Here is a 26,793-nt window from a genome sequence, read left to right as displayed (position 1 = left end):
TTTATCTGTGAGACGGGTCAATCTTATCTTTATTAACAATAAAAAGTAATACTCTTAGCATAAAAAGTAATACTTTTTTCATAAATGACCCAAATAAGAGATTCGATCCACGAAATTGATATGTGAGATCGTCTCACAAGAGTTTTGTGTTAATTAATCACGTATGAACAATAAAAAGAAACAAAAAGAGACCAAATATGGGGAATCTTGTTTTTGGTTTTGTAATTTTGTTCCTTTTCTATACGCCGTTTCTAAAAAAATATGCGCTACCTAACAAAATTATTTACTATTAGAAAACAATAAAAAAAATTGTTTATACCAAGAAAAATAGTAATCCTAATATTACATTTAAGTTGTTGTACGGTAAAATATCTAAACAACTTACACCGTTAAAGCACTCTAAAAAACTTCGATTCTACTGTAGTGTTATTGAATGCAAGGTAATGCTCATCAAAATCAAAGATTAAGTGAATCGAATAGGAGAAGATAAAATTTTTTTTGAGACGGTCTCATAGGTTAATTTTGTGAGACAAATATTTTATTTAAGTCATCCATAAAAATATTTTTTTTATACAAAAAAATATTTTTTTTATTGTAAATATGAGCATAATTGACTCGTCTTACGAATAAAAATATGTGATATCGTCTTACAAAATACTAAAAAAAATGATGTATCAAATGTAAACATGTATCTCGCTCGATCTTTATTGTTCACATCTTTGGATCATGTTCATTTAATGACTAACAAATAATTGTGTGCATATCAGAATTACAGGAATTGTACTACACATTAGATTTATAAATTTCACGTTAAACATTATTTTTAAGTGATTCAAATAAGATTTTTTTCCTCGATTTTACATACAAAATAACAAGTTATACAGAATTTTTTATAATCTCATTTGTATTATCTTTTAATACATAAAACTTCCTAATATATTATTTTAATTTAATAAATCTTGACCCATAAAGTGCGTGTCATGTAATTTTACTAATATATATATATATATTTGAAGATAATTTTAATTAACACAAAATTTCTATAAAATCGTCTCACGAGTTAATTTTATGAGATAAATTTGATATAATTCGATTCATTAAAAAATATTATTTTTTTATTACGTTCTAACCGACCGTCTCAAACAAGTTGGAAGTCAAAGTTGGAAGTCTGAGGCACTTGGGGTGGGGGGACATGCGGCTAATCGGGTCTTGAAAACGAGTATATAAAGAGGCCACGGGCGAAGCACTACTCTTACTTGAGGCGATCGAGCGATCGATCCCATTTCCCCTTCTCCCTAAAAAGCCTCGAATCAAATATTTCCCCGTCTCTTCTCCAATCCCTTTTTGTTCTTTTTCACAAAAAGATTATTGGAAAAACAAAAAAACAAAAACAAAAAGAAGAAGAAGTGATCTAACAGAAGTGAGGGGAAAGCGAACATGGGAAATGACAAAGGCACAAGTCTTGAAGAAATCAAGAATGAAACAGTTGATCTGGTACAATTGTTTTCCCAGTTTGATTCTTTGATTATTGAACGAAATCTTGAAGTGGGATTTATGATTTTTTGTTTCGTTTCGTTTCGTTTCTGTTTTGACTTGAATCTGTGATGAAAATCAGACGAGTTTTTGCTGTGTTATTTCATTAATTGCGTTTCCGAGAGATTCGTTTTGTTTGCACTTTGGGGATTGACTTTTTGTGGTAAACGGAAAGGTTTCTTTTCATATTAGTAGATGCTTTGCTTTCTAACTTTCCAAAGGCCTTTTGCTTTCTCTCTTTTATTTTCTGTTATACATACATACAAAGAACTGCCAACTTGCACAGAAATCATTGGGACCAGTGTGTATATATACATACAGCGTACGAATAAAATAAATAAAAGTTTAAAATTTATTTCATTTTTTTTGATTGACCAACCCTTTTGTGTTAATAATTTGATAACAATCTGTTATCCTTTTTCTACTAATCATCACTAACTAATCTCCATGAATATGAATTTTGATTGCTCATCAATAAGCTTGACTTTTTTGCATATCATTTAATTAATTTGAAGACTAATTACAGTTACTCGGATGTATAATTAATGACTAGGTCAGACAGTATGAAACATGTCAATCGATTCATCATTAAAATAAAAAATAATATTTTTAATTTAAAAAAATTATTTTTAATCGAATCAGGTGTTGACTATTAAGCAAGATGTATCCATCCATCCATCCATCCGCATCTCATTTTAAAATAATCAGTCCCTAAGTCTGAAGTTCTATAAAAAAATATTAAATATTTGCCTTCATTTTATAAATAATAATATAATTAATCATTAAGTTAATTAATTATTAAAATATAAAAACTATGAATGAATTGTGGAATCTGGGGGTTGGGAAAATAGTGGAGATCTAATCGAGGGAGTGGCCAAAAAAATACAAAAATCATCTACAATCTAATAAAATATAACAACTTTTTTTTTATATCTTTTCATTAGTTAAATTTGTAAGATGTATATTTTATTTGATTCGATTAATAAAAATAATTTTTTTAATTAAATATAAATTATATCAAACTCATTTTACGAACGTGAAATCGTATAAAAAAAGAGTTACTCTTAATAAAATTAATCAAACAAGTGACTTTTGGGAATTTTGTCGTGTCACTGTGTGCCACTGACATAGCTTTTATTGTCTTTTTTTTTATTATTATATATAAATTGCGGCAAAACTTTTATGTTATTATGTGACAAATATCTTATTTGAGTTATTCATAAAAAAAAATAGTATTTTTTAGACTAAGAATATTACTTCTGTCTCACAAATATAAGACATGTTCACAAATGTCAGTAATTTATTTTGTACAATATAAAATAAAATTTTGACTATACAATCATGTTTTACATTTGAATTTATATATTTAATTTTCTATAGAAATAAAGTTACTACGATGAAATATACTTTTGAAGTAAAGTTGGGGGCTGTTTTGCTAAACCTAATTAATAGGTCGACCACAACCCTGAATTTTTGAGAATTTTCGAAAGTGCCATTATTTTTTATAATAATAATAATTAAAAAAGAAATATTTTGGGACCCACCTACTGGTTGGAAAGTCAACTTTCTCATGTTCACTTTTATTTTATTTTTAATTTATTTATGAACGAACAATTAATGAGTGTACAATGTTTAATTAAAAAAATTTCATCCTAAAGGGAACAACATGTTGCATGTTACTATCTTCTTCCCACTATACAAGTTTGATTTTTTTTTTCTCACACACTTTTTAGAAAAACAAATAAATATATATTCGAGACAATCGAAAAATAAAATACAACCTATATATTTAAGATGAAACAAGTAATTTAGAGTCGCAATCGCAGACGAAAGAGTCTGATGTGATAGGGTAGGTCTCTTGTGAGACGGTCTCACGAATATTTATCTATGAGACGGGTCAACCCTACTGATATTCACGATAAAAAGTAATATTTTTTCATGGATGACTCAAATAAGAGATCCGTCTCACAAATTATGACCCATGAGACCGTCTCACACAAGTTTTTTGTCGATGTGATAAATGGATTTAGGATTGCTTGAGGACAAATTTAAATTATGCTTAAATTTTTTTAATAATATTTTTTGTTTGAAATGGTTGTTGGGTCTTTTTGTGAGGCTGAAGAGACTAAATTTTAGATAGCTGAAAATTTTGACAATTAATTCTATAATTGATCGTGAAAAGTATTATTTACAATTGTGCTCGGTTGACTTTGTCAACTACCTAACGATGTGATGAGTAGGCCATTAAGAAAGACTAATCATGATGTTAATTATTCAACTACTGTCGTGTAATTTTCTTACACATTCGATTTTTAATGGAGACGAGATTGGAAGCCTATCTGAACGTAGAGTTTAAGGCTCATAAACTCACATTTGGTACGAAAAATGATGTAAACGAAACGAGCCGATTTCTGTGGTTCTTCCTAGTTGCATTTTAGCTTATCAGTTCGATGGATACTGCTTCAATGACGTATGATTCTTAATGCATGTAACTTCAACTTGCATTTTACAACATCTGATGCAGTGTCTAGATGTGAAGCTTTGAGTGTGGCTGTTAATATCGTTTTGATTTGGTTTTGTGACCAAAGAAAATATTTGGATGCATGACTAATTGTATGGATTCTCATGTTCGTGATTTTTCGTAAATAATAATAGGAGAAAGTCCCCATTGAGGAAGTCTTTGAGCAGTTGAAGTGTAGCCGTGAAGGGTTGAGTTCCGATGAGGGAAACACAAGGCTTAATATTTTTGGCCCCAACAAGTTGGAGGAGAAGAAGGTAATGGAACTGCTTTCTATAACTGTTTTATTTGATCTTTTTTTACAATGCATGGTTATTGGCGAGGGGCAGAGGACGGATTCATGCACTAGGGAGAAGGGTGAAATGGGATGAGGAATGTGAGATGAGATGTTTCTGAATGATTTTTGGGAAGAGGAAACACATAAAATTTTAGTATCATTTTATGATCAGTGTCTTACTGGATTGGATTGCAATGTATTTGATTATCTGTGTCAATTGTGATTCAGGAAAGTAAAATTCTCAAGTTCCTTGGTTTTATGTGGAATCCACTCTCATGGGTCATGGAAGCTGCAGCAATCATGGCCATTGCGCTAGCTAATGGTGGTGGCAAGCCCCCAGATTGGCAAGATTTTGTTGGTATCGTTTGCTTGCTCGTTATCAACTCAACTATCAGTTTCATCGAAGAAAACAATGCTGGAAATGCAGCAGCTGCTCTTATGGCTGGTCTTGCTCCTAAAACAAAGGTATATGATTTAAACCGGAATTTTAATCTATTTTCAGTCGTTAAACGGGCAAAAGCATAGATTTAATGATATATTGTTGCTCATATTGGATGATTTCTTGATCACAGGTACTTAGAGATGGTCGTTGGAGTGAGCAGGAAGCAGCCATTCTAGTTCCCGGAGATATCATAAGCATCAAGCTCGGAGACATCGTTCCAGCTGATGCTCGTCTTCTTGAAGGCGATCCATTAAAGATTGACCAATCTGCCCTAACTGGAGAATCCCTCCCCGTCACCAAGAATCCCTATGATGAAGTTTTCTCAGGTTCAACTTGCAAACAAGGTGAAATCGAGGCGATAGTGATTGCCACTGGAGTCCATACGTTCTTCGGGAAAGCAGCACATCTTGTGGACAGCACCAACCAAGTGGGACATTTCCAGAAAGTGCTCACCGCCATTGGTAACTTCTGTATTTGCTCGATCGCGATTGGTATGTTGACTGAGATAATCGTGATGTATCCGATTCAGCACAGGCCTTATAGGAAGGGAATCGACAATCTCCTTGTTCTTTTGATCGGAGGTATTCCAATTGCTATGCCCACCGTCTTGTCTGTCACAATGGCTATCGGATCCCACAGATTATCTCAGCAGGGTGCCATCACGAAAAGAATGACTGCAATTGAGGAAATGGCTGGCATGGACGTCTTGTGCAGTGACAAGACTGGAACTTTAACTCTTAACAAGCTTTCCGTTGATAAAAGCTTGATCGAGGTCTTTGCGAAGGGTGTTGACCCAGATCACGTTTTGCTTCTTGCCGCAAGGGCATCAAGAACTGAAAATCAAGATGCTATTGATGGTGCCATTGTTGGTACGCTAGCTGATCCGAAGGAGGTAGAGCATGACTACCTTTTTTTGTCTTATATTTTAGATAAACTTGGAGTGTAGTGTGTTTAGACGAAATATATTTGATTTTTCAGGCAAGAGCTGGTATTCGGGAAGTGCACTTCCTCCCGTTTAACCCTGTGGACAAGAGAACTGCATTGACTTACATAGATTCAGACGGAAACTGGCATCGTGCAAGCAAGGGAGCCCCTGAACAGGTGCTTCTGATTTCCATTTTCTTGGTCTACAGCTTCATGAATATTATGCACAAATAGTTTTCTAACACATCGAATATTTATTCAAATATCCTCTTTTCTTGAATCAGATCCTAACTCTCTGCAACTGCAAGGAAGACTTGAAGAAAAAAGTCCACGGAGTCATTGATAAATTTGCAGAGCGTGGGCTTCGTTCACTGGCTGTTGGTCGACAGGTTTATTCACACTTTCTTGTAGCATGTTTGCTTGTTTCTCAGCATTTCCTTTTTTTTTTTTTGCATTTCATTTTGTACTGTTATTCTATTAGAGATGCAGATTTTTGAGACAAATGTTTTCTGTTTTCAGGAAGTGCCGGAGAAATCGAAAGACAGCCCTGGAGGTCCATGGCAATTTGTTGGGCTCTTGTCCCTTTTTGATCCTCCAAGACACGATAGTGCAGAAACTATCCGCAGGGCCCTAAATCTTGGTGTAAACGTGAAAATGATTACTGGTAAATGAACTTTCCCTAGATATGCAGTCCCAGAAACAAGATATATTTCTCCTGAACCAACCTCATATTCATTTCTTTTTTCTTTGAAATTAGGTGATCAACTTGCCATTGCTAAGGAGACGGGGCGTAGGCTTGGGATGGGAGTAAATATGTACCCTTCTGCTTCTTTACTTGGTGAACACAAGGATGAGTCCATAGCTGGCCTGCCAATTGAAGAATTGATCGAGAAGGCTGATGGTTTCGCTGGGGTCTTTCCAGGTCCGTTTTTCGTCTTTTCTCTCTCTCTGTCTTTACACCCTCTTTGTTTCTTATTTTAACAAATGGAAATTTCCTTATTTTTTTGTCTTTCTATACAGAGCACAAATATGAAATTGTGAAGAAATTGCAAGAGAGGAAACACCTTGTCGGAATGACCGGAGATGGTGTGAATGACGCCCCTGCTCTAAAGAAGGCAGATATTGGTATTGCTGTTGCTGATTGTACTGATGCTGCAAGAAGTGCTTCTGATATTGTGCTGACCGAGCCAGGGCTTAGTGTTATCATCAGTGCAGTTTTGACCAGCAGAGCTATTTTCCAAAGAATGAAGAATTATACAGTTAGTATTTTCCTCCTCTCTTCCATTTTTACAGATAAACTTTTGGTCGAAGCTAACTTAAATGCTTTTTTGTAATTATATTTTTGCAGATTTATGCAGTCTCCATTACAATCCGTATTGTGGTAAGTTGATCGACTAAAGCACAACACTCATATTTTGGTTTTGGTAAAGTTGATCGACTAAAGCACAACACTCATATTTTGGTTTTGGTAATTTTACTTTTAATTGACATTTTTGATTATCCACTTCTTGTTTGCAGGTTGGTTTCATGCTTATTGCTTTGATTTGGCAGTTCGATTTCTCTCCCTTCATGGTTTTGATAATCGCCATTCTTAATGATGGTGAGTTACCGGAATGAGTGTTTCCTGTTTTTTCCTTTTTTGGGGAAAAAACATGACATCTAATCAACAAATCTGGTCTACTTAGGTACAATTATGACCATTTCGAAGGATAGAGTCAAGCCATCTCCATTGCCAGATAGCTGGAAGTTGAGGGAGATTTTTGCCACCGGCGTAGTACTCGGAGGTTATCTTGCATTGATGACAGTTATATTCTTCTGGCTGATGCATAAAACTGACTTCTTCCCTGTAAGGAAAATCAATGTCTCTTCTTACCAGTAGATTTTTGCCTAGTGGCCAAAACTAATACCCCTAATATTTAGGGAGAATTCCTATATTTGTATATTTATCAAATATAAAAATTTATAAGCCTCAAGGACAATTTAAGAATGAGGGATCGCTTACGCTTGCCCACTTCCTTCTAGCTCTACCTCTGTTTGACGTATGAAAGTATTTCAACCATTGTCTAATGGTTTATGTCCTTTCATTTGTGGCCGATGCAGGACAAATTTGGTGTTAGAAACATCAGAGGGAGTGAATATGAAATGATGGCTGCTCTATACTTGCAAGTGAGTATTGTTAGCCAGGCCCTCATTTTCGTGACTCGGTCACGCAGCTGGTCATATTTTGAACGACCCGGGGCTCTTTTGATGATTGCTTTTCTTATCGCACAATTGGTAATGGTTATATCCTTCTATTGTTCCGCAGAAAATATATACTCTTTTTATTGTTATCATGGTCTAAACTCCATGGTGCGGAAACTGATGTGCTTGTGTAGGTTGCAACTCTTATAGCTGTGTACGCCAACTGGGGTTTTGCTAGAATTAAAGGATGTGGCTGGGGATGGGCCGGTGTCATCTGGCTTTACAGTGCTGTTTTTTACATCCCGCTCGACTTGATGAAATTCGCAACCCGTTACATCTTGAGTGGAAAGGCCTGGCAGAATTTGTACGACAACAAGGTAATGAATGTTGTTATTTAATGAATTACTGAAATGCCTTCTCTCCATGTTGGGTAGCATATATACAAAATAGTTGAAGCATCAAGCTTGGACTGGAGTGGAGTTTAAAAATGTTGAATCTACTTTGAAACAGATCGCTTTCAGCAACAAGAAAGATTATGGTAAAGAGGAGAGGGAAGCTCAATGGGCTCTTGCTCAAAGAACTTTACATGGCCTCCAAAAGCCAGAAGTTTCGAATATCTTCAGCGAGAAGAGCAATTACAGGGAACTTTCTGAAATTGCCGAACAAGCCAAGAGGAGAGCTGAGATTGCTAGGTAACATAATGTTTTCTCAGAGTCTATTTCCTTGGAAGATCATCGAAAATGAAACCGAACATAACATGTTTTTCCATGTTTATTATAGGCTTCGTGAGTTGCATACGCTCAAGGGTCATGTTGAGTCAGTCGTGAAACTTAAAGGGCTCGACATTGAAACGATCCAGCAGCACTACACCGTGTGAAGTAGCTGCATAACCTTGTAATATCTCAGAAGATCAACAAACTCAAAGAGGTCGTGTTTTGTGCCATAGTTGTTTCTAATGTATTTATTTTGTTCTCGGATGTGTATCTTAAAGAGCTGGCAGAAGGATTTTCTATCTGATCTTTGACTCTATTCTGAGCACAATGGAATGATCTTGTCACACATTTCTCCCATCTCAAATATGTCGCTTTTCTTCCAAAAAAAAGAAACAAAATCTTGGTTTTTCTCTGGTTTCTTGATCTTGTGCCTTCACCTTTCTGGTAAAGTGACCTCATTCAATGGTCCATTTTATTTGCTTGTGTTGATTTGATTGAAATAAGCGTCTGGTAAAACTAAAAAATCGAAAAATGAGCTAAAACTAATGATAACAATCATTCATTCACCCTGGGTTTTTGACTGTAAACATGATTAAAACTAATTGATCGAGACACACATTTGTAGTTTCTGGCCTTGGTGGTAGTGTCGTGTGTCCCAATGTTTAGCACAAATACCTATAACTGGACATTTGGTCATCACTCCGTTCTTGTGCAAATACTGAAATAGTAAATAAACCATAACTATGTGACTGATATTTTGAAAATTTATCTGAATGGGAGGAAAATCCTATTCTAATCGAGAAGAAATTAAAATGAATCAATCGATTTGGTATTGGATGGTTGGACTTTCGGCTGGGTATGCCAATGGGAATATAGTTGTGTGAGCGATTTGATGTTGGATTGTTGTCTTCGACCCGGCGTACGATATAACCTCAAGTATCACTGACTACACAATTTCTTATGCCGGCGTAATAGATTGTCCATCAACTATGAGTGATCGTTATTCACAAGATTACAGTGAATATGAATCATAAGCCATCCTAGTATGTCTCAGTTCATTATGAACTCAACACCCTTTTATTACTGTAAAATTATGCACCATACTGTCAACAGTCGAGCACAAAAAAGTAAACACTACAACGATCTTCCCACAATTTCAAATTGATCCTAGTATTCATCATCTTCATCATACCCTTTGGATCGGAAAAATCGCCTGAGCACAGCAGAAACTGCACCAAGAACAATAAATAAAACAAAGACATCTAATCCGCCTCCAACACCAACAGCCACGCTTGGACCTGGGGCGAAAAACGAGAAAGGAGACCAGCCCCAGCCGCCGTAAAAAGGAACACCAAGCCCGTAGCCGTATCCTCCTACTAGAGGAGGAGCCACTGGTGGGTTGATAAACACATTGGTCCTGCAAAGACAAGTAGCATTAATCTTGTATAGTTGTATGGATGAGGGAAAATTTGTATGAGAATCCAACTTTCAGCCCACACATCAAAATTCTAGTAACCCATTTGGTCCTGCCTACAATCTAGGTGACTGGTGAGTAAGAAAACAAACATTACAGAGGTGCAACGACGGAACTTGAATTTATGAAGTCTGATCGAGTTCGGTTTGTGATATCTAAGTTCAATATCGAGCTAGAACACATATTACGACACTATCTCATGAGCTCATAAGCTTGTTTGATCTCCAATCACATGTAAAAGTAATAAATATATTAAATTTGCCTTAGATTACATGTTCACGACAGAATATTCAACAATTAACTGACAAAATGTTCTGAAACTTCAGTTGGCGGCATTCATTAACTATTCAACGTTAACAATATACATGTCTCAAATATCAGTTAGAATCCCATGTAACTAACTACCTCGAATTGTTGATTCTTGGGCCAGCAGAGCGTGGCGGAGGCGCAGACTTGAAAGCCTGGCCACCAATCCGACCACCAGTCTTGGCCGCGGCTGCGGGGTCAACTGATCCGAGTGTCAAAATACCAGCTGTCATTGCAACAAGCGCCAATTTCGCCAAGTGATTTTCAATTTTCCTGCCAAATATCAGCTCCAAACAATCAAGAATCTTGCTACCAAGCACCAAGCCACGAAAATGGGGCAAGAAAACACAACCAACTGCAGAGGAGAGTAAATATGTATTTTACACGAAGAAATATACCTTGAGGAATCATCCTTTTCGTCCGGTCTACACCTGCAGGATATACGAAAAAGTTTTACATTTGGAAAAAGGGATTTCCGATTGGGTGTGAAAGTAGTTGTGGGAGAGATGGGAAAGAAACTACTCTCAAGCAAAGTGAGTGGCATGATTTCCGTGAATTTCTTCTGGGAACTTCGATTTTGGCCGTCCACTCGGTGAGGAGCCGGCTTGGGAGTTCAAGAATATGATATTTGTAATAAATCTTTTGTTCGAGACGGTTTAATTAGTGGTTGTGCAAGGTGGCACGTGGAGGCATCGTAGTGGATACTTGGGATTTTGAATTTTTTTCTATTAAATTAAAGAGTTGATAATTGGGAAGTTTGAAGGATTAAGAAACGAATAAATTTCAATACAAATTTATTTATCATGAATTACGAAATAATAGATGAAAATGTAGAACATTTAGAATTGAGTTATAATTAGCGATGTTCGTTAAACGACCTTTTAAATCGACCGGAACATAAATTTTGGTGTATTTGGTCAGTACAAACGGTTTTTTTGACCGATTTTGGTTTTTATTTTTTGTATGTTTTCGGTTCGGTATTTAGTTTTAAAATTAAAACTCATAAAAATCAAATCAATCATTTTATATATAATATATATATTAAAATATTTAAAAGTTTAATATATAATGTGTTAAAATAATTAAGAGTGTAATATTTACCTATGAAAAACTCTGAACTTTAATGTAAAATATTAAATGTATGATTTTAATCACTTTTATCGTATTTATTTATGCTATCATGTTTTGTTTATGTTTGTTTTAAATTGTTTGTTTTATTTAATTTGCAATCCACCTCTTCTACAAACATGGAAAGTCCCAGAGCTGGACTGAGACGTTTTTTTAATAATTATTTTCCATTTGCCTTAAACTTATGTTGTCTTTGCTGTTGTTATGATCGTGGAAGCTGGTAAAGTGGTATATCCACTAGAATCAAACTATATTACTTGTGAATCCTTGAGAAAGCGAATGTGGAATTGACTGTGATCCTCCTAAGAGCAAACTTTTCTATATCTTTTTCGTCTTCTCAACTGCTTCAACATAAGTAGATGGCGATCTGGACATAACTAATATATGGATTGTTCGCTGAAACCTTTTTATAAAACTTGAAGCTTAGATTGATCATGATAGCAACATGTGGTTCATATGCAAGAAGGGATGAGAGATTAGTGAAGCAAATCAAATTTATATAAAATATATATGTTTTTAATTTAAGAAAATAGAAAAAATATAATAGGAACAAGGGTTGCATTGTCTATAGCGGTTGAAGAAGGTTCTTCAACCGTCGCTTACTCAGCTTCACAGATAGTGGAAGTGCCACCATTGGTATGCGATAGATTGATGTATGGGACAACGTTTCATCCTCTCTTGCTTTCCCTTCTTTCCCAGCCTCTTCTTCTTCCAAGCCATTTCATTGAGCATGACAAGGGCTTGGCTAGCGCAGACTTCAATTGTCTTGGCAAGCAGTTGCTTAGGCATATCAAACTCCCTTCGCTTAGTCTGAATCTTAGAGCCGATGGACAAAACATCAAACTTCATTTGTGAGGTAACTAGCAGCACCATCGAGAGCTGTGCGGCTTGTGGCATCAAAGTTTGTCGACACATGAGACTCTCCCTCAATTGGAAATCAATGAAGGACCACGGGCCAAAAGCTATCTCAATTTCATCAGTCTCTGCCCATTCCAATGTCTGGCCTTCAAGAGTGGCCAACTTCTACATTAGATCCTCCTCCAGTATGGTCTTGGACAGGACTAGGGAGCGATGTTCAAACTATCTGTCAAACACCTTCATTTTCTTGGCCACAACCTTCAACACTTGAGATAGTATCAGAGCAACCTCTGACTGAACGGTTGTATGAGTCTTGGATGGAGGTTGCACCTTCCATTTTCCTTATCCTTGGGGTACATTGAGGAAACAAGAGAGGTAGTTGAAGGAGCATCTCCTTAAAAGATGTGAATGCCAATCACAGGTTGAGTGGGCTATACTTGTGGGATCGATTCCAGTTGAGTCAGCTTGGATACCAGCTTGAACTTCTTCTCAGGCTCCTTATTTCCCTTCAACCTTTTTGGTTCGGCAGCATCCGACCATTGGGGTGCAGCGGTAGGAGTTTTGATCTTGGTGAAGACTTGTTTTAGAGGTACATTATCTTGATTATCCTCTTTATCGGTCTCAGAGTAGACCATTTTTCTCTTCATCGGTGCCTTAACCGGTGCCTTCTTCTGTTTTTGAGCCTCTTACTCAGCATCTTTCCCCACCTTGATCTTCACAGCACATTAGATAGAAAAAATGTTCCCTATCAATGCAAGTCCTCGAGCAAATCAGTTGCGGTGGTAGTATTTTTCTTCAAAAATTCTACAACGATCACATCATTGAACCATTTCTTTGGATGCAGCGGTTCAGTGATATCAAAAGTTCCCTTCAATATTCCAAGAAGATAACAGATTTGCAGAGCAAACCTTTCAGATTGATCTTTTCCCTTGGTCATTTTGCAGAGAATCCCGAACAGGATGTGCTATGTGTTGGAACTTCTCTTTTGTGATCTTGTCAAAAACCCATGCTTTGGCCAGTAGGGATTTGGCGACGACGGTGGCCAGAAAACGGAATTTCACCTTGTGATCATGCTTCTCTGCCAGAATAAAGATAGGGCTTCCAACAAAAGAAAACCTAGTACTCAAGATATCGGCGTTTCCACCTGGAAGATCTGAAACTTTCGTCAAACCATCTGTAGGCAGTTTCGAGGAATCTCCGAAGAACTATTGGGAGATGATGTAGTTCGACCCACCGATGGTGCAGATGATACTTTCATGGTCTATCCTTGCAGAAGAAAAAAACTGTTTAACCATATAAAGATTTAGAATAGGACCACAAGTGAGGTAGTGGCTTGGTAAGGATATCTGCTACCTGTTGATCTAGTTGAGATGTATTCCAGTAGAACAATCTTCTTCATGACGTGATCCCTTATTAAGTGATGTCTAATATCAATATATTTTGTTTTGGAATATATCATAAGATTATATGTTATGGCAATGACACTTGTGTTATCAAATAATATGGGACCTTCATTCGATCGTATCCCATAGTCTCTGAGATGTTGAATCAATAGAATTTGTGAACGACAACTTCCAATTGCGAGATATTCTGCTTAAGTAGTTTAATTGACTATGAATGTTTGTTTCTTGTTGAACCAAGAGATCAGTCTATCTCCAAGGAATTGACATGATTCACTTGTACTTTTCTTGTCAATCTTGCGACGTACATAATATGCATTAGAATATCTAATAAGGTTAAAACTTTAGTCTTTAGGATACCAAAAACTCACATTGATATCGTCTTTAAGATATTTAAAGATATGCTTAGCAGTAATATAATGTGATTGTTTGGAAGCAGCATGGAATCTAGCACAAAGACAAACTGCAAACATAATATATGATCGAATAGTGGTTAAATTAATTAGGTTGTTAAACTAAAATAACCAGAATCAACACTTAGTATATCAAGAGTAATATTTAATTTCTGTTTAACATAAATAGTAAAAAATTGTGTGTATCAGATATCAATGTTGTTCCATATGTTGTAACACCTAGTAACAACACACAACAGAATAATATATCACACAAATAAATAATTTCAACAAAATCAACTCAGAGATAATTATGCACAAGTATAAATATTTGCGCAATCCTCATGGCAAAATATTCACTAGAAAAATACAAACTTGAGTTTATAAAACTAATACTAGTGTTCGTACGAAAAACTAATTTTCTCAAAAAGTTGAGAATAAAAATTGATTTCTAAAATAAATAATCAGATTAAAAACGTATTCAAAGAACGCAAACAGTATGCCGAAAACGGGGCAACAAAAACAGGATCTTCAATCAACACTTTTACAAGTGCTGTCTTTAGATGTCTGCAACAATCATGACAACATGTTGTAGCAACGACGATCGACGACGCTATGTGACTTGATTATTCTCTCTCTATCTCTCGTCGTGCAAAGCCTTTTACAGCCACTGATTTCTCCTCTTTATATAGACTCCTTTTATCCTAGAGTTTATCTCAAAAAAAAATCTTATAAAATATGAAAATAAGAGTTTTATTATAAATAAACTATTTTAAACAATAATACATATAATGAAACTCTTAGCATACGGAGACTGCTTCCGGCCTCATATATAATAAACAATGACAAAGAACGGAAAGTAACATAACAACGATTAAAAAAAAAGAGCCAATTACCCGAAATACAACATATATCATGAAATAAAAATAGGACATGTGACAATGGAAAGACATGGATTCACAATTAGTGAAATAACAAAATAGGACAATAAATGAATTCATAATCTAATATTAATAACATCAATAATATTATAGTTTTTGTTGAAAAATTATTTAAAAATGTGTTAAATATTTGTGCTGAAAATGTGAATGTTGAAAATTAGGTAAAATTAGGTGTTGAATATTGAAAATTAGTGTGTGATGATGTAGGTAATGATGTATTTTATTTTTGGATTATTTGTAAAAATTTTCTATAAATAGATCTCTCATTTGTGAAGAAAATCACAATTGAGTTGAGAGAAAAATATTATAAAGTGTGTAGTGTGATAATTTTGAGAGTTTGAGATTTTTACTTTTTTACCGTAAATTTTTACTTTTTCACAACACGTTATCAGCACGAAGCTCTAAAAGTCCTCCATATTTTTCCAAGCTCCGAACAGAAGAAAAAGGTAACAAAAGTAATAATATTTATTTTACTGTTATTTATTTATTGTTTATATATGTAATATATAATATAATGTTATTGTTAGAAATAATAAAAATAATTTTTTCAAAAACTTGTTATAAATCCTGGGAGGATGTTAAGACGACATCCCACACTCCCGGTAAGGGATACGACAAGTATAAAAGCCTATAAGGTTTTTTAAACAAAATAACTTATGACACCTAATTATAATAATGTGATATGATATACATAATTATTTAAATATGACTAATATTATATACACCATATTATTACCATAAAATTATACAAATACATACATTTATTTTCTTATACACCAACGGTAATAAACGGTAACAAAACGGCTAGTTTTTGCTCTATAAATACAATCTCACAAATACATTCAATCACTCCAACTTTCTCTTCTTCTCTAAAAATTATTCTTCATCAAATTTTCGAAGAAAAAAAGAAGATGGCTTTCACGAGGTTATTTTTAATTATTTTGGTTATCATACTCACCAGTCTTGTATTTATCGGAGAATATCCTCCTCGTGTGTTTTCTTTATTTTTACGAATACTTGTACTTGTTGTTTATCCATTACTTTGTATTGCAATATTCATTAACTAATAAAATGCATCGTAATTTTTAGTACCACCATGGCAAACTTGGCAAAGCTCGAATTCATCGCTCTTGATATTACTGGGAAAAACTATATGCCATGGACTCTTGATGTAGAAATGCATCTTGAGTCATTGGGTCTAAGCGAGACCATTAAAGAAAATGGTATATCTTCATCACAAGAAAAAGCAAAAGCTATAATATTTTTACGACGACACCTTGATGAAGGTTTAAAATGTGAATATCTCATCGAAAAAGATCCCATGGCTCTGTGGAAAGGATTAAAAGAGAGATTTGAACATATAAGGGAAGTTATACTTCCGACCGCCCGTGATGAATGGAATATGTTAAGATTCCAAGACTTTAAAAAAGTCAGTGATTACAATTCAGCGATGTATAGAATAATCTCGCAGTTAAAATTTTGTGGACATGAGGTTACAGAATCGGAAATGCTTGAAAAAACATTTTCCACGTTTCACGCATCAAATATAACACTACAGCAACAATATAGAGTGCGTGGATTTGCGAGATATTCTGAACTCATCGCCTGTCTTCTTGTGGCGGAAAAGAACAACGAGCTATTAATGAGAAATCATCAGTCCCGACCCACTGGATCAACAGCATTTCCAGAAGTAAATGCTGTAAGTAAAAATGAATTTAAACCTGGAAACCAAAATCAAATTCAAAGACAAGGTTTTGGTCGAGGTCGAGGTCGAGGTCGAGGTCGTGGACGTGGACGTGGACGAGGAAGTGGTCGTGGTCGTGGACGCGGCCGTGGTTTTGAAAATAATCGAGATAGTTATTTCTATAACTCATCTCAAAATAACGTCCCAAACCATCCACAGAAAAGGCATCAAGAAAACATGAGTGTTAATGAAAATCACTCGAAAAGATTTGAAAGTTCTTGTTTCAGATGCGGCACTCCAGGACATTGGTCTCGTATTTGTCGAGCCCCTGAGCATCTTTGCAAACTTTATAAAGAATCGATAAAGGGGAAAGAAAAGGAGACCAACTTCACTGAGCGAAGTGACCGTTTGAGTGATTCAACTCATTTTGATGCTGCTGATTTTATGAATGATTTCTCTGGAAATGATCAATATGTTGGTGGGATAGAAATGAACAATATTGATGCTGCAGATTTTCTCAATGATTTCTCTGAAAATGAACAATATAGTGGTAGAATATAAATGTACAATAATTTATTTTTCATGTATTTATATGATAATGTTTTATTGTACAATTATGATATGTGTTATATTTAAATATGTATTGTCATTAATTTTTTTTCATTGCATATTTTTTGAAGTTCAAATATGGAAAATGCTATGAGCAAAGCTGAAGTTTGCATACCCGATAGTGGTACAACGCACACTATCCTCCGAGATAAAAGATATTTCTTGGAACTAAAACCAACAAAAACAACGGTGAATACAATATCAGGTCCTGTAGACTTGATTAAAGGATGTGGTAAAGCACAATTTTTGTTACCTAATGGTACAAAATTTTTGATCAATGATGCTTTATATTCACCACAATCGAAAAGAAATTTGTTGAGTTTTAATGATATATATTCCCATGGGTATGATACTCAAACAATGAATGAAGGGAATGAGAAATATATGTGTCTTACCACATATAAATCAGGAAAGAAATATGTGATTGAAAAACTACCAATGCTCCCTACTGGATTGCATTATACACATATACGTCCCATTGAATCAAACATGGTAATTGATAATTCTTCAATATTAACCAATTGGCATGATCGATTAGGACATCCTGGTTCAACAATGATGCGAAGAATTATAGAAAATACACATGGTCATCCATTGAAAGACCAGAAGATCTTTCAGAATAATAAGTTTCAATGTAAAGCATGTTCTCTTGGAAAACTTATTATAAGACCATCACCAGCCAAAATCCAAACTGAATCACCAATGTTTCTTGAACGTATTCAGGGTGATATTTGTGGACCAATCCATCCACCATGTGGACCATTCAGATACTTTATGGTATTGATTGATGCCTCCAGCAGATGGTCACATGTATGTTTATTGTCAACTCGAAATGTTGCATTTGCAAGATTACTTGCTCAAATAATAAAATTGAGGAATCAATTTCCCGATTATACAATCAAGAAAATTAGACTTGATAATGCTGGTGAATTTACTTCCCAGACTTTCAATGATTATTGTATGTCTATGGGAATCATTGTTGAGCATCCTGTTGCTCATGTACATACTCAAAATGGATTGGCTGAATCATTGATTAAACGTCTGCAAATGATTGCTAGACCAATGATTATGAAAACAAAGCTCCCTATTTCTATATGGGGACATGCAATTTTACATGCTGCTTCATTAATTCGCATCAGACCAAGTGCATATCATAAATACTCCCCATTGCAGCTTGCATTTGGTAAAGAACCAGACATTTCTCATCTGAGAATTTTTGGATGTATGGTGTATGTGCCTATTGCACCACCTCAACGAAAGAAAATGGGACCTCAAAGAAAGATTGGAATTTATATTGGTTATGATAGTCCATCGATCATTCGATATCTTGAACCACAGACAGGCGACGTGTTCACAGCACGTTTTGCTGATTGTCATTTTAATGAGGAAATCTTCCCAATGTTAGGGGGAGAACAGAAACATACCGAAAAAGAAATTACATGGTATGTATCATCATTGTTACATCTGGATCCAAGAACAAAACAATGTGAAAAAGATGTACAGCAAATTGTGCACTTGCAAAGAATAGCAAATCAAATACCAGATGCATTTGCAGACACAAAAGGGGTAACTAAATCATATATACATGCTGCAAATGCCCCTGCTCGAATTGAAATTCCGAAGAAACAAATTGAAGATAGTCATGATGTCATTAAACGCCTGAAGCGTGGAAGGCCAGTTGGTTCCAAGGATAAAAATCCTCGAAAAAGAAAATTCATAGAGAAACACAATGATCACAAAATAGAGAATGATGTTCCTGAAGAAACACATAATGATCACAAAATAGAGAATGATGTTCCTGAAGAAACACATGATGATGAAAATGTTTTGTCAGAACCACAAACTGACGAGAATCATGAAATCTCTATCAATTATATTAATACTGGAAAAATATGGAACCGAAAAGATATAGAAGAAATTGATGATATATTTTCTTATAATGTGGCAATCGACATCATAAATGATAATGAAGATCATGAACCAAAATCTTTTGGTGAATGTAAAAATCGGCAGGATTGGATAAAATGGAAAGATGCCATCCAGGTTGAATTGGATTCGCTAAATAAACGTAATGTTTTTGGACCTATAGTCCTTACACCTGAAGGTGTAAAACCTGTTGGATACAAATGGGTTTTTATTCGAAAGCGAAATGAGAAAAATGAAATAGTAAGATATAAAGCTCGACTTGTTGCACAAGGTTTTTCTCAAAGGCCTGGAATTGATTATGAAGAAACGTATTCTCCTGTGATGGATGCAATTACGTTTCGGTATTTGATTAGCTTGGCAGTATCTGAAAATTTAGAAATGCGTCTTATGGATGTTGTTACAGCCTACTTATATGGATCACTTGATAGTAATATATATATGAAAATCCCTGAAGGATTTAAGATGCCTGAAGCACAAAGTTCAAAACCCAGAGAATGTTATTCTGTGAAATTACTAAGATCATTATATGGGTTGAAGCAATCCGGCAGAATGTGGTATAATAGGCTAAGTGATCACTTGATGAAAAAGGGATATGTAAATAATTCAATATGCCCTTGTGTTTTCATTAAGAAAACAACATCCGGATGCGTAATTATTGCTGTATATGTTGATGATTTAAACATCATTGGAACAAATAAGGAAATTCAAGAAGTTGTGTCATACTTGAAAGAAGAATTTGAAATGAAGGATCTTGGAAAAACCAAGTATTGTCTGGGTTTACAAATTGAACAAAAAGAATGTGGAATATTTGTTCACCAGACAAATTATACAGAAAAGATCCTTAAACGTTTTAATATGGACAAATCAAATCCTTTAAGTACTCCAATGGTTGTTAGATCATTAAACATAGAAAAGGATCCATTCCGTCCATGTGAAGATGATGAAGATATTCTTGGTCCAGAAGTACCATATCTAAGTGCTATCGGTGCCCTTATGTATCTTACAAATTGTACAAGGCCTGATATATCTTTTGCCGTAAATTTATTGGCAAGATTTAGCACATATCCAACAAAGAGACATTGGAACGGAATTAAACATATATTCCGTTATCTACGAGGAACGACAGACTTGGGACTTTTGTATTCAAAAGATGCTAATCCAAGTATAATTGGTTATGCCGATGCTGGATACTTATCTGATCCACACAAAGCACGTTCTCAAACTGGATATGTATTTACTCGTGGAGGCACTGCAATTTCTTGGCGTTCACAGAAACAAACACTTGTAACAACTTCATCAAATCATGCCGAGATTATTGCACTACATGAAGCAAGCCGTGAATGTGTGTGGTTAAAATCAATGACTCAACATATCCAAATCTCATGCGGATTATCATTCGACGAGAAGCCTGTGATACTATATGAAGATAATGCTGCATGTGTTGCTCAAATGAAAGAAGGATACATAAAAAGCGACAGAACTAAACATATTCCTCCTAAGTTCTTCGCATTCACCAAGGAGCTTGAGAAGAATAAATGTATTGATGTTCGTCACATTCAATCAAGTGAAAACTCATCAGATCTCTTCACAAAGGCACTTCCTACGACAATATTCAGAAAGCACATATATAATATTGGGATGCGCAATCTACGAAATTTGTGAAGAATTGTTCGTGTCAACATGAGGGGGAGTTTACGTGACTGCACTCTTTTTCCCTTACTATGGTTTTTATCCCAATGGGTTTTTCCTAGTAAGGTTTTTAACGAGGCAGTATAAAAACACGTAATGTATACAATCATTATGATCATCATCACAAGGGGGAGTGTTGAAAAATTATTTAAAAATGTGTTAAATATTTGTGTTGAAAATGTGAATGTTGAATGTTGAAAATTAGGTAAAATTAGGTGTTGAATATTGAAAATTAGTGTGTGATGATGTAGGTAATGATGTATTTTATTTTTGGATTATTTGTAAAAATTTTCTATAAATAGATCTCTCATTTGTGAAGAAAATCACAATTGAGTTGAGAGAAAAATATTATAAAGTGTGTAGTGTGATAATTTTGAGAGTTTGAGATTTTTACTTTTTTACCGTAAATTTTTACTTTTTCACAACAGTTTTCACTCATCCTTTTAAGGCTACAATAATGATCACAATAATAATAATAACAAGAAGTCCAACACAAACAGTGAAAACAATATTTTTTTTAAAAAAATAATAACAAATTAATTAAACAAGACAAGGCCGATATGGAATATGCACAATTCAACTCACTTTTCTTTTATATATATATAATCTAATATAATATGATATAATTTAAAATATATATTCGATATTATATTAAAAACATACCCCGTCTTCGACAACTGTACAAAAGGTAAATGTTTTTGATAAATTACAGTATTTCGAACTTTGATAATAGTATAAATTGTTAATTAAGAATATAAAAAAATTTAACAATCGATCAACACAGAGAGAGAGAGAGAGAGAGAGAGGGGTGACAGCGAATGGATATGCTTTATGACGCTTTCAGCCAATAAATTTAACTATGGTTGGATTATGGTTGACAGCATTGTTCAGCTAAGTTTTAGGTAAGATTTTAACGTATGATCGGATTTTTTTTTATTCTAAAGATATGAATGATGCATATTTTTAAGTTGGTGATCATTCCGTTGTAATCATTACTTTTGAAGAAATTAAGAAATGATATGTAAGAACATCACATTTCGTAATTAATTGACAAATCTATTTAGACTATGATCACATCTCGATTTATATATATATTCTCTGAAAAATATGATCAAATTCAGGAAGTGGTTGCTTATTCCTTCTTGCAGAAGAAGCCAAGAAGTAAGCAAATTTTCATTCTTATAAAATATGTATGGGTGACTTCAGTTTGATTAAATTAATGCCTATGGTAATTTATATGGTTCCCGTTGATTAGTAAATTATATTGCCCATACCCTCTCATTTTTTTAATTTTTTTTAATACTAGATCATGTTCTAGTTCTAGTTCTGGTTCCGGTTTCGGATCTGGTTCTATGTTTCTTGCTTAAGTGTTCCGAATCCTATTAATATTGGGAATAGCCTAAAACCATTATCAAATTTGAAGATTTTTAATTAATACCAAAAAAAAAAAAAAAGATTATCCATGCATGTTTTCTCAATTGATTCCGTGTATATCATAATTCATTCCAATAGGTTGCACTCAGGCCACCATAATGAAATAATCAGAATATATTTAACATTTAAAAAGGTAATCAAGCATGACTAAGTGCATCACGCAGTTCATGTATGTCTGTTTTCCTTTTGTTTGTTTATAATTTTGGATTTTAATATCATTAAAATCGAGTTTTTAGTTTTGTATTTTTCAATTTTTAATAATTTTAGACATTTTTTTTTATTGAGAGTGATGAAATACAATTTATAGCTTCAGATGAACGTCGTGTCAGAGCCGTATCGATGTCACATAAGAGAAATACAAAAATTGCAAAAATACGTAGTTAGAATGCTAAAGATAAACTTTGATAATGTAGAATATCAAAATCGTAAAGAAGTAAATGTACAAGACTAAAATTGTAATTTTTTCTCGTAAAAATGTATATATTTGTAGTAAAAAAATCAAAAAAGTATAGTGCGTACAGATCTGAAACAAAGATTTTTAAATCATGTAAACCACCTATAAATTCAACAGGAAGCTTTGCAATATGCATGTGATAACTGATAAACAAACATTGGCAAAAGTAAAATAGCAAAATGAAGAACCAAAAAACGTTAATTTTCCATCCCCTTTTGCCTTTTCTTCTGCTACTCCAAATATTTGGTGTGGCTTCCAATGCTCAACCAAACCGTCTTAGCACTAATTTTTACAGAAACATATGCCCGAATGTTGAATCTCTGGTCCGGGCCGCAGTCGAGACAAAGTTCAGGCAGACGTTCGTGACAGCTCCCGCCACCCTCCGCCTCTTTTTTCATGATTGCTTTGTCCGGGTTTGTGCATCATAAAAATCTTGATCCACTTCATAACATTATATATATATAGTCATAAGCTTTGGTATATTTAGCGAGTGAAACCAATGTATTTTGGGACAATGACAAAATTTGTGCAGCCTTCTAATTTGGCATGAATACGTCAGGGTTGTGATGCCTCCATTCTTTTGGCATCACCGAAAGGCAAGGCGGAGAAGGATCACCCCGATAACCTTTCGTTGGCCGGAGATGGATTCGATACTGTCATCAAAGCTAAATCAGCCGTGGATAGTATTGCTCATTGCAGAAATAAAGTTTCCTGCGCAGATATATTAGCATTGGCCGCAAGGGATGCCATAAATTTGGTATGCATATTCATTTATATTTCTTGACTACATTGTTAGCTATTACTTATTCGCTAGTTTGTGAGTATATATGCAGGCTGGAGGACCATTTTATCCAGTGGAATTAGGGAGAAGAGATGGACGAATTTCTACAATGGCCGGCGTACAGAGAAAGATTCCAGGTCCAGGCTTTAGTTTAAACCACCTCATATCGATGTTTTCCAGACATAAGCTCCACCTCACTGATTTGATTGCATTATCAGGTGTGACAATTGATCTCATTATAATTTGACCATTTTCTCATGAATCATTCATTATTAAATGTATTGGTAAAATAGTTTTTGCAAGTTCGGTTATTTTGAGTTTTGGTATGCTAAGTAGTCAAAATTTGGTCTTATTGCAAGATTTTTTTTTACTAGCTCCTATATCACCGGAGTGTTGATATGATATCGACTTTGAAAATTATTGGCATGACAATAATTTTTTGTATGTCATGACTTATATGACAATGGAAATTGATAACATGACAACATATATTGTTGATGTGTCTAACAATGCTACGTCAGTACTATGACGATTCCTGTATTTTCATAACTTGCCATTCAAGTTTTGAACATATACTATATTTCCTAAATTAAGAAATGCCCTTTATATATAATAGGTGCACACACCATCGGATTCTCTCACTGTGGTCGGTTTTCCCACCGTATATACAACTTCAGCCGCAGCAACAGCATTGACCCGACCCTCAACATGGCCTATGCAATGCAACTAAGGCAAACATGCCCAAAAAATGTCGATCCAAGAATCGCTATCAACATGGATCCCGCAACTTCTAATACATTTGACAATGCTTATTACAAGAACCTTATTGAAGGGAAGGGATTGTTTACATCTGATCAAGAACTTTTCACCGATGCTCGTTCAAGGGCGACTGTTAATCTGTTTGCATCAAATAGTGCTGCTTTTGGTGATGCATTTGCGCAGGCCATGATCAAGCTGGGAAGAATAGGAGTCTTGACAGGGAAAAAGGGTGAAATTAGAATTGATTGCAGCATGCCTAATTAATTTGTTGAATATTGATTGTTATCTCTATTGTCATGTTCGATTTCTAATCAAGCACGACAATTGAAACATCATATCCCAACAGCTCGAATATTCGAAAAAATTACAATTGCACCGCTCCCATTAGATATAATTTTTGATATAACAGTTGACTGTATAATTAGTTGACTAATGATTGGATGATTAGGCTATGGTCCTAAGTATTGAACTTGTAAAGCAAAAAAATTTCGTTCATGTATGTTTCAATTAATCCATCAGTAAATATAAGAAAATTTCTTTTAAGTACATAACAATTTGGTAAAGAATCATCATGCATGATCTATTCCATCTTAAATCTTGAAATATAGCCAATTTTTCGCGCAATATCTTTGATAACTACTGCTTCTCATATTCAATGTTGATTCAATACCTTGGCTAGACTGATCGAGGTGATCATCATGCAATGTGTTACACAGATGCACGTTGTCTCTCGATCTCTTATGATCCTTTTTGCGCTGTCCAATACCGAGTGTTAGTTCCACTTCAACAGCTTCAGTTTCTAGATCTTCTGCAATTTTCATCTTAGTTTCCTCTTCAAAAGGATTAATACTCGAGACCGTCGACTCTTTTGCATGCTTTGATTGGTTCTGGAGTTCGTGTATCAGATGCTTTTGAACATTGTATAATCGGCGCAGCTCTCGAGTTACTTCATTTATTCTAATTCAACAGGTCAAACCACTACAACCCCAAGTCTAAATGAAACTTAATTCTTTGGATAAATATCTGGCAAATGAATAATTTGATCCCAGGAAATTTAATTTGAGTCTTGGATGATAGATGGAGTATATATAATTATTTAAAAATATATATATGAAAAAATGAAAGCGGAGTATATATAAAAAAGTTAAACTATCCCTTTCAATGTAAGTAAACACTAGTCGAAGAATTATATAAAAATTTTAGAAACATCTTTCCTTTGTTTGATCCAGTAGCGGAGTCAGGATGGACAACGATGATCATGGGCTGGCTCCGACACCACCATAGTCCCAGTAAAATACAGTGACAAACCTGGTGTTTAAATGTATCTTGGTGTATCTGCATTTTTCTCTTGATGCATTCTGCAGTACTCTGTGATTCAAGAATCCTATCCATGCCATCACAACAATCAATCCACTTTCAACTATTCCGGATACCAAGTGAATTCGCAGAAGTATTTGTGTGAGAGTTTTAGTCAACCAATTTATCCAATGCAGCTGGGATTTGGTTGTCATGCCTGAAATTAGACAAATTAGGGCCACCTAGATGTCAACGAATTTAACAAATTATCCCAGAGAACACACATCACTAATGCTAAAATGTTATCAAAAGTTCAGAAATACTTTGTGCTAAAGAAAAGAAAATAGGGTCATGATCATGTCATTACAACTCGTTGCGAATAAATAAATAATTACGAGTTTCATGCTAGGAAATCCTTATTTCATACGACGGTTAAAGTGGCATAAATTTATGCAATGTAACGTACCCTCTGGACATGACAAATAGCACACATTGTATATACCAGCCCGAGATATGTACATGCTCACTTTTGTGCCCATCAATGAGGTCACTCATCTATTGAATGTACAAATTGGATATGTTTCATCACATCCAATAGATAAATGACATCTCATTGGTAGACACGATGAGTGAGCAACACATCAAAATTATATATATGTGTGTGTCGAAAAAACACAGTGAAGTTGCACATCAAGAATTTGGCAGTGAAAATATTCACACGTTTTCTGGAACTATGTATTGAAAAATAGTAATACTATACAAACAACTACTTCTAGCCTATTTATATACTAAGAAAAAGAATTGTGCTTAATGGAATCAAGATTTTATTGCACATCAAGAATTTGGTGGGGAAAATATTCACATGTTTTCTGGAACTGTGTATTGAAAAATGGTAATCCTATACAAACAACTACTTCTAGCCTTTTATATACTAAGAAAAAGAATTGTGCTTAATGGAATCAAGATTTTATAATTTATAAAACACAAGTTCAAGACTCACCTCAAGCTTGGAATAAGTCTAGCATTTCAAGCTTGGACATAAGTTACTGATGTTGGCTTTTTCCCAGGGCTTTG

The 26,793-nt window shown here is 34.6% G+C and overlaps 3 protein-coding genes across 3 annotated transcripts; 2 read left to right on the top strand and 1 right to left on the bottom strand.

Moving 5' to 3' along the window:
• The first annotated feature begins 1,239 nt into the window (after positions 1-1,239).
• LOC140991591 (plasma membrane ATPase 4-like) lies at positions 1,240-8,936 on the top strand. Its single transcript, XM_073461637.1, has 16 exons — positions 1,240-1,494; positions 4,189-4,308; positions 4,557-4,793; positions 4,901-5,662; positions 5,749-5,871; positions 5,979-6,083; positions 6,214-6,358; positions 6,452-6,616; positions 6,715-6,953; positions 7,043-7,075; positions 7,213-7,294; positions 7,380-7,540; positions 7,795-7,968; positions 8,070-8,252; positions 8,386-8,567; positions 8,656-8,936. Exons 1-16 carry the CDS (start codon positions 1,438-1,440, stop codon positions 8,750-8,752), a joined length of 2,865 nt encoding a protein of 954 aa, XP_073317738.1. The 5' UTR covers positions 1,240-1,437; the 3' UTR covers positions 8,753-8,936.
• Positions 8,937-9,642: 706 nt separating this feature from the next.
• On the bottom strand, positions 9,643-10,993 carry LOC140991592 (uncharacterized). Its single transcript, XM_073461638.1, has 3 exons — positions 10,767-10,993; positions 10,468-10,641; positions 9,643-10,005 (listed from the first exon to the last, which is right to left on the bottom strand). The coding sequence occupies exons 1-3, from the start codon at positions 10,910-10,912 to the stop codon at positions 9,756-9,758; spliced, it is 570 nt and encodes a 189-aa protein (XP_073317739.1). The 5' UTR covers positions 10,913-10,993; the 3' UTR covers positions 9,643-9,755.
• A 12,024-nt stretch (positions 10,994-23,017) lies between these two features.
• On the top strand, positions 23,018-24,758 carry LOC140991878 (peroxidase 16-like). The gene is made up of 4 exons (XM_073462045.1): positions 23,018-23,296; positions 23,443-23,640; positions 23,717-23,882; positions 24,281-24,758. Exons 1-4 carry the CDS (start codon positions 23,063-23,065, stop codon positions 24,685-24,687), a joined length of 1,005 nt encoding a protein of 334 aa, XP_073318146.1. The 5' UTR covers positions 23,018-23,062; the 3' UTR covers positions 24,688-24,758.
• Positions 24,759-26,793: the final 2,035 nt, after the last annotated feature.

Source organism: Primulina huaijiensis, chromosome 13 (assembly GCF_012295235.1).
Source record: "Primulina huaijiensis isolate GDHJ02 chromosome 13, ASM1229523v2, whole genome shotgun sequence".
Lineage (NCBI taxonomy): Eukaryota > Viridiplantae > Streptophyta > Magnoliopsida > Lamiales > Gesneriaceae > Primulina > Primulina huaijiensis.
This window is presented reverse-complemented; position numbering and strand designations above follow the sequence as displayed.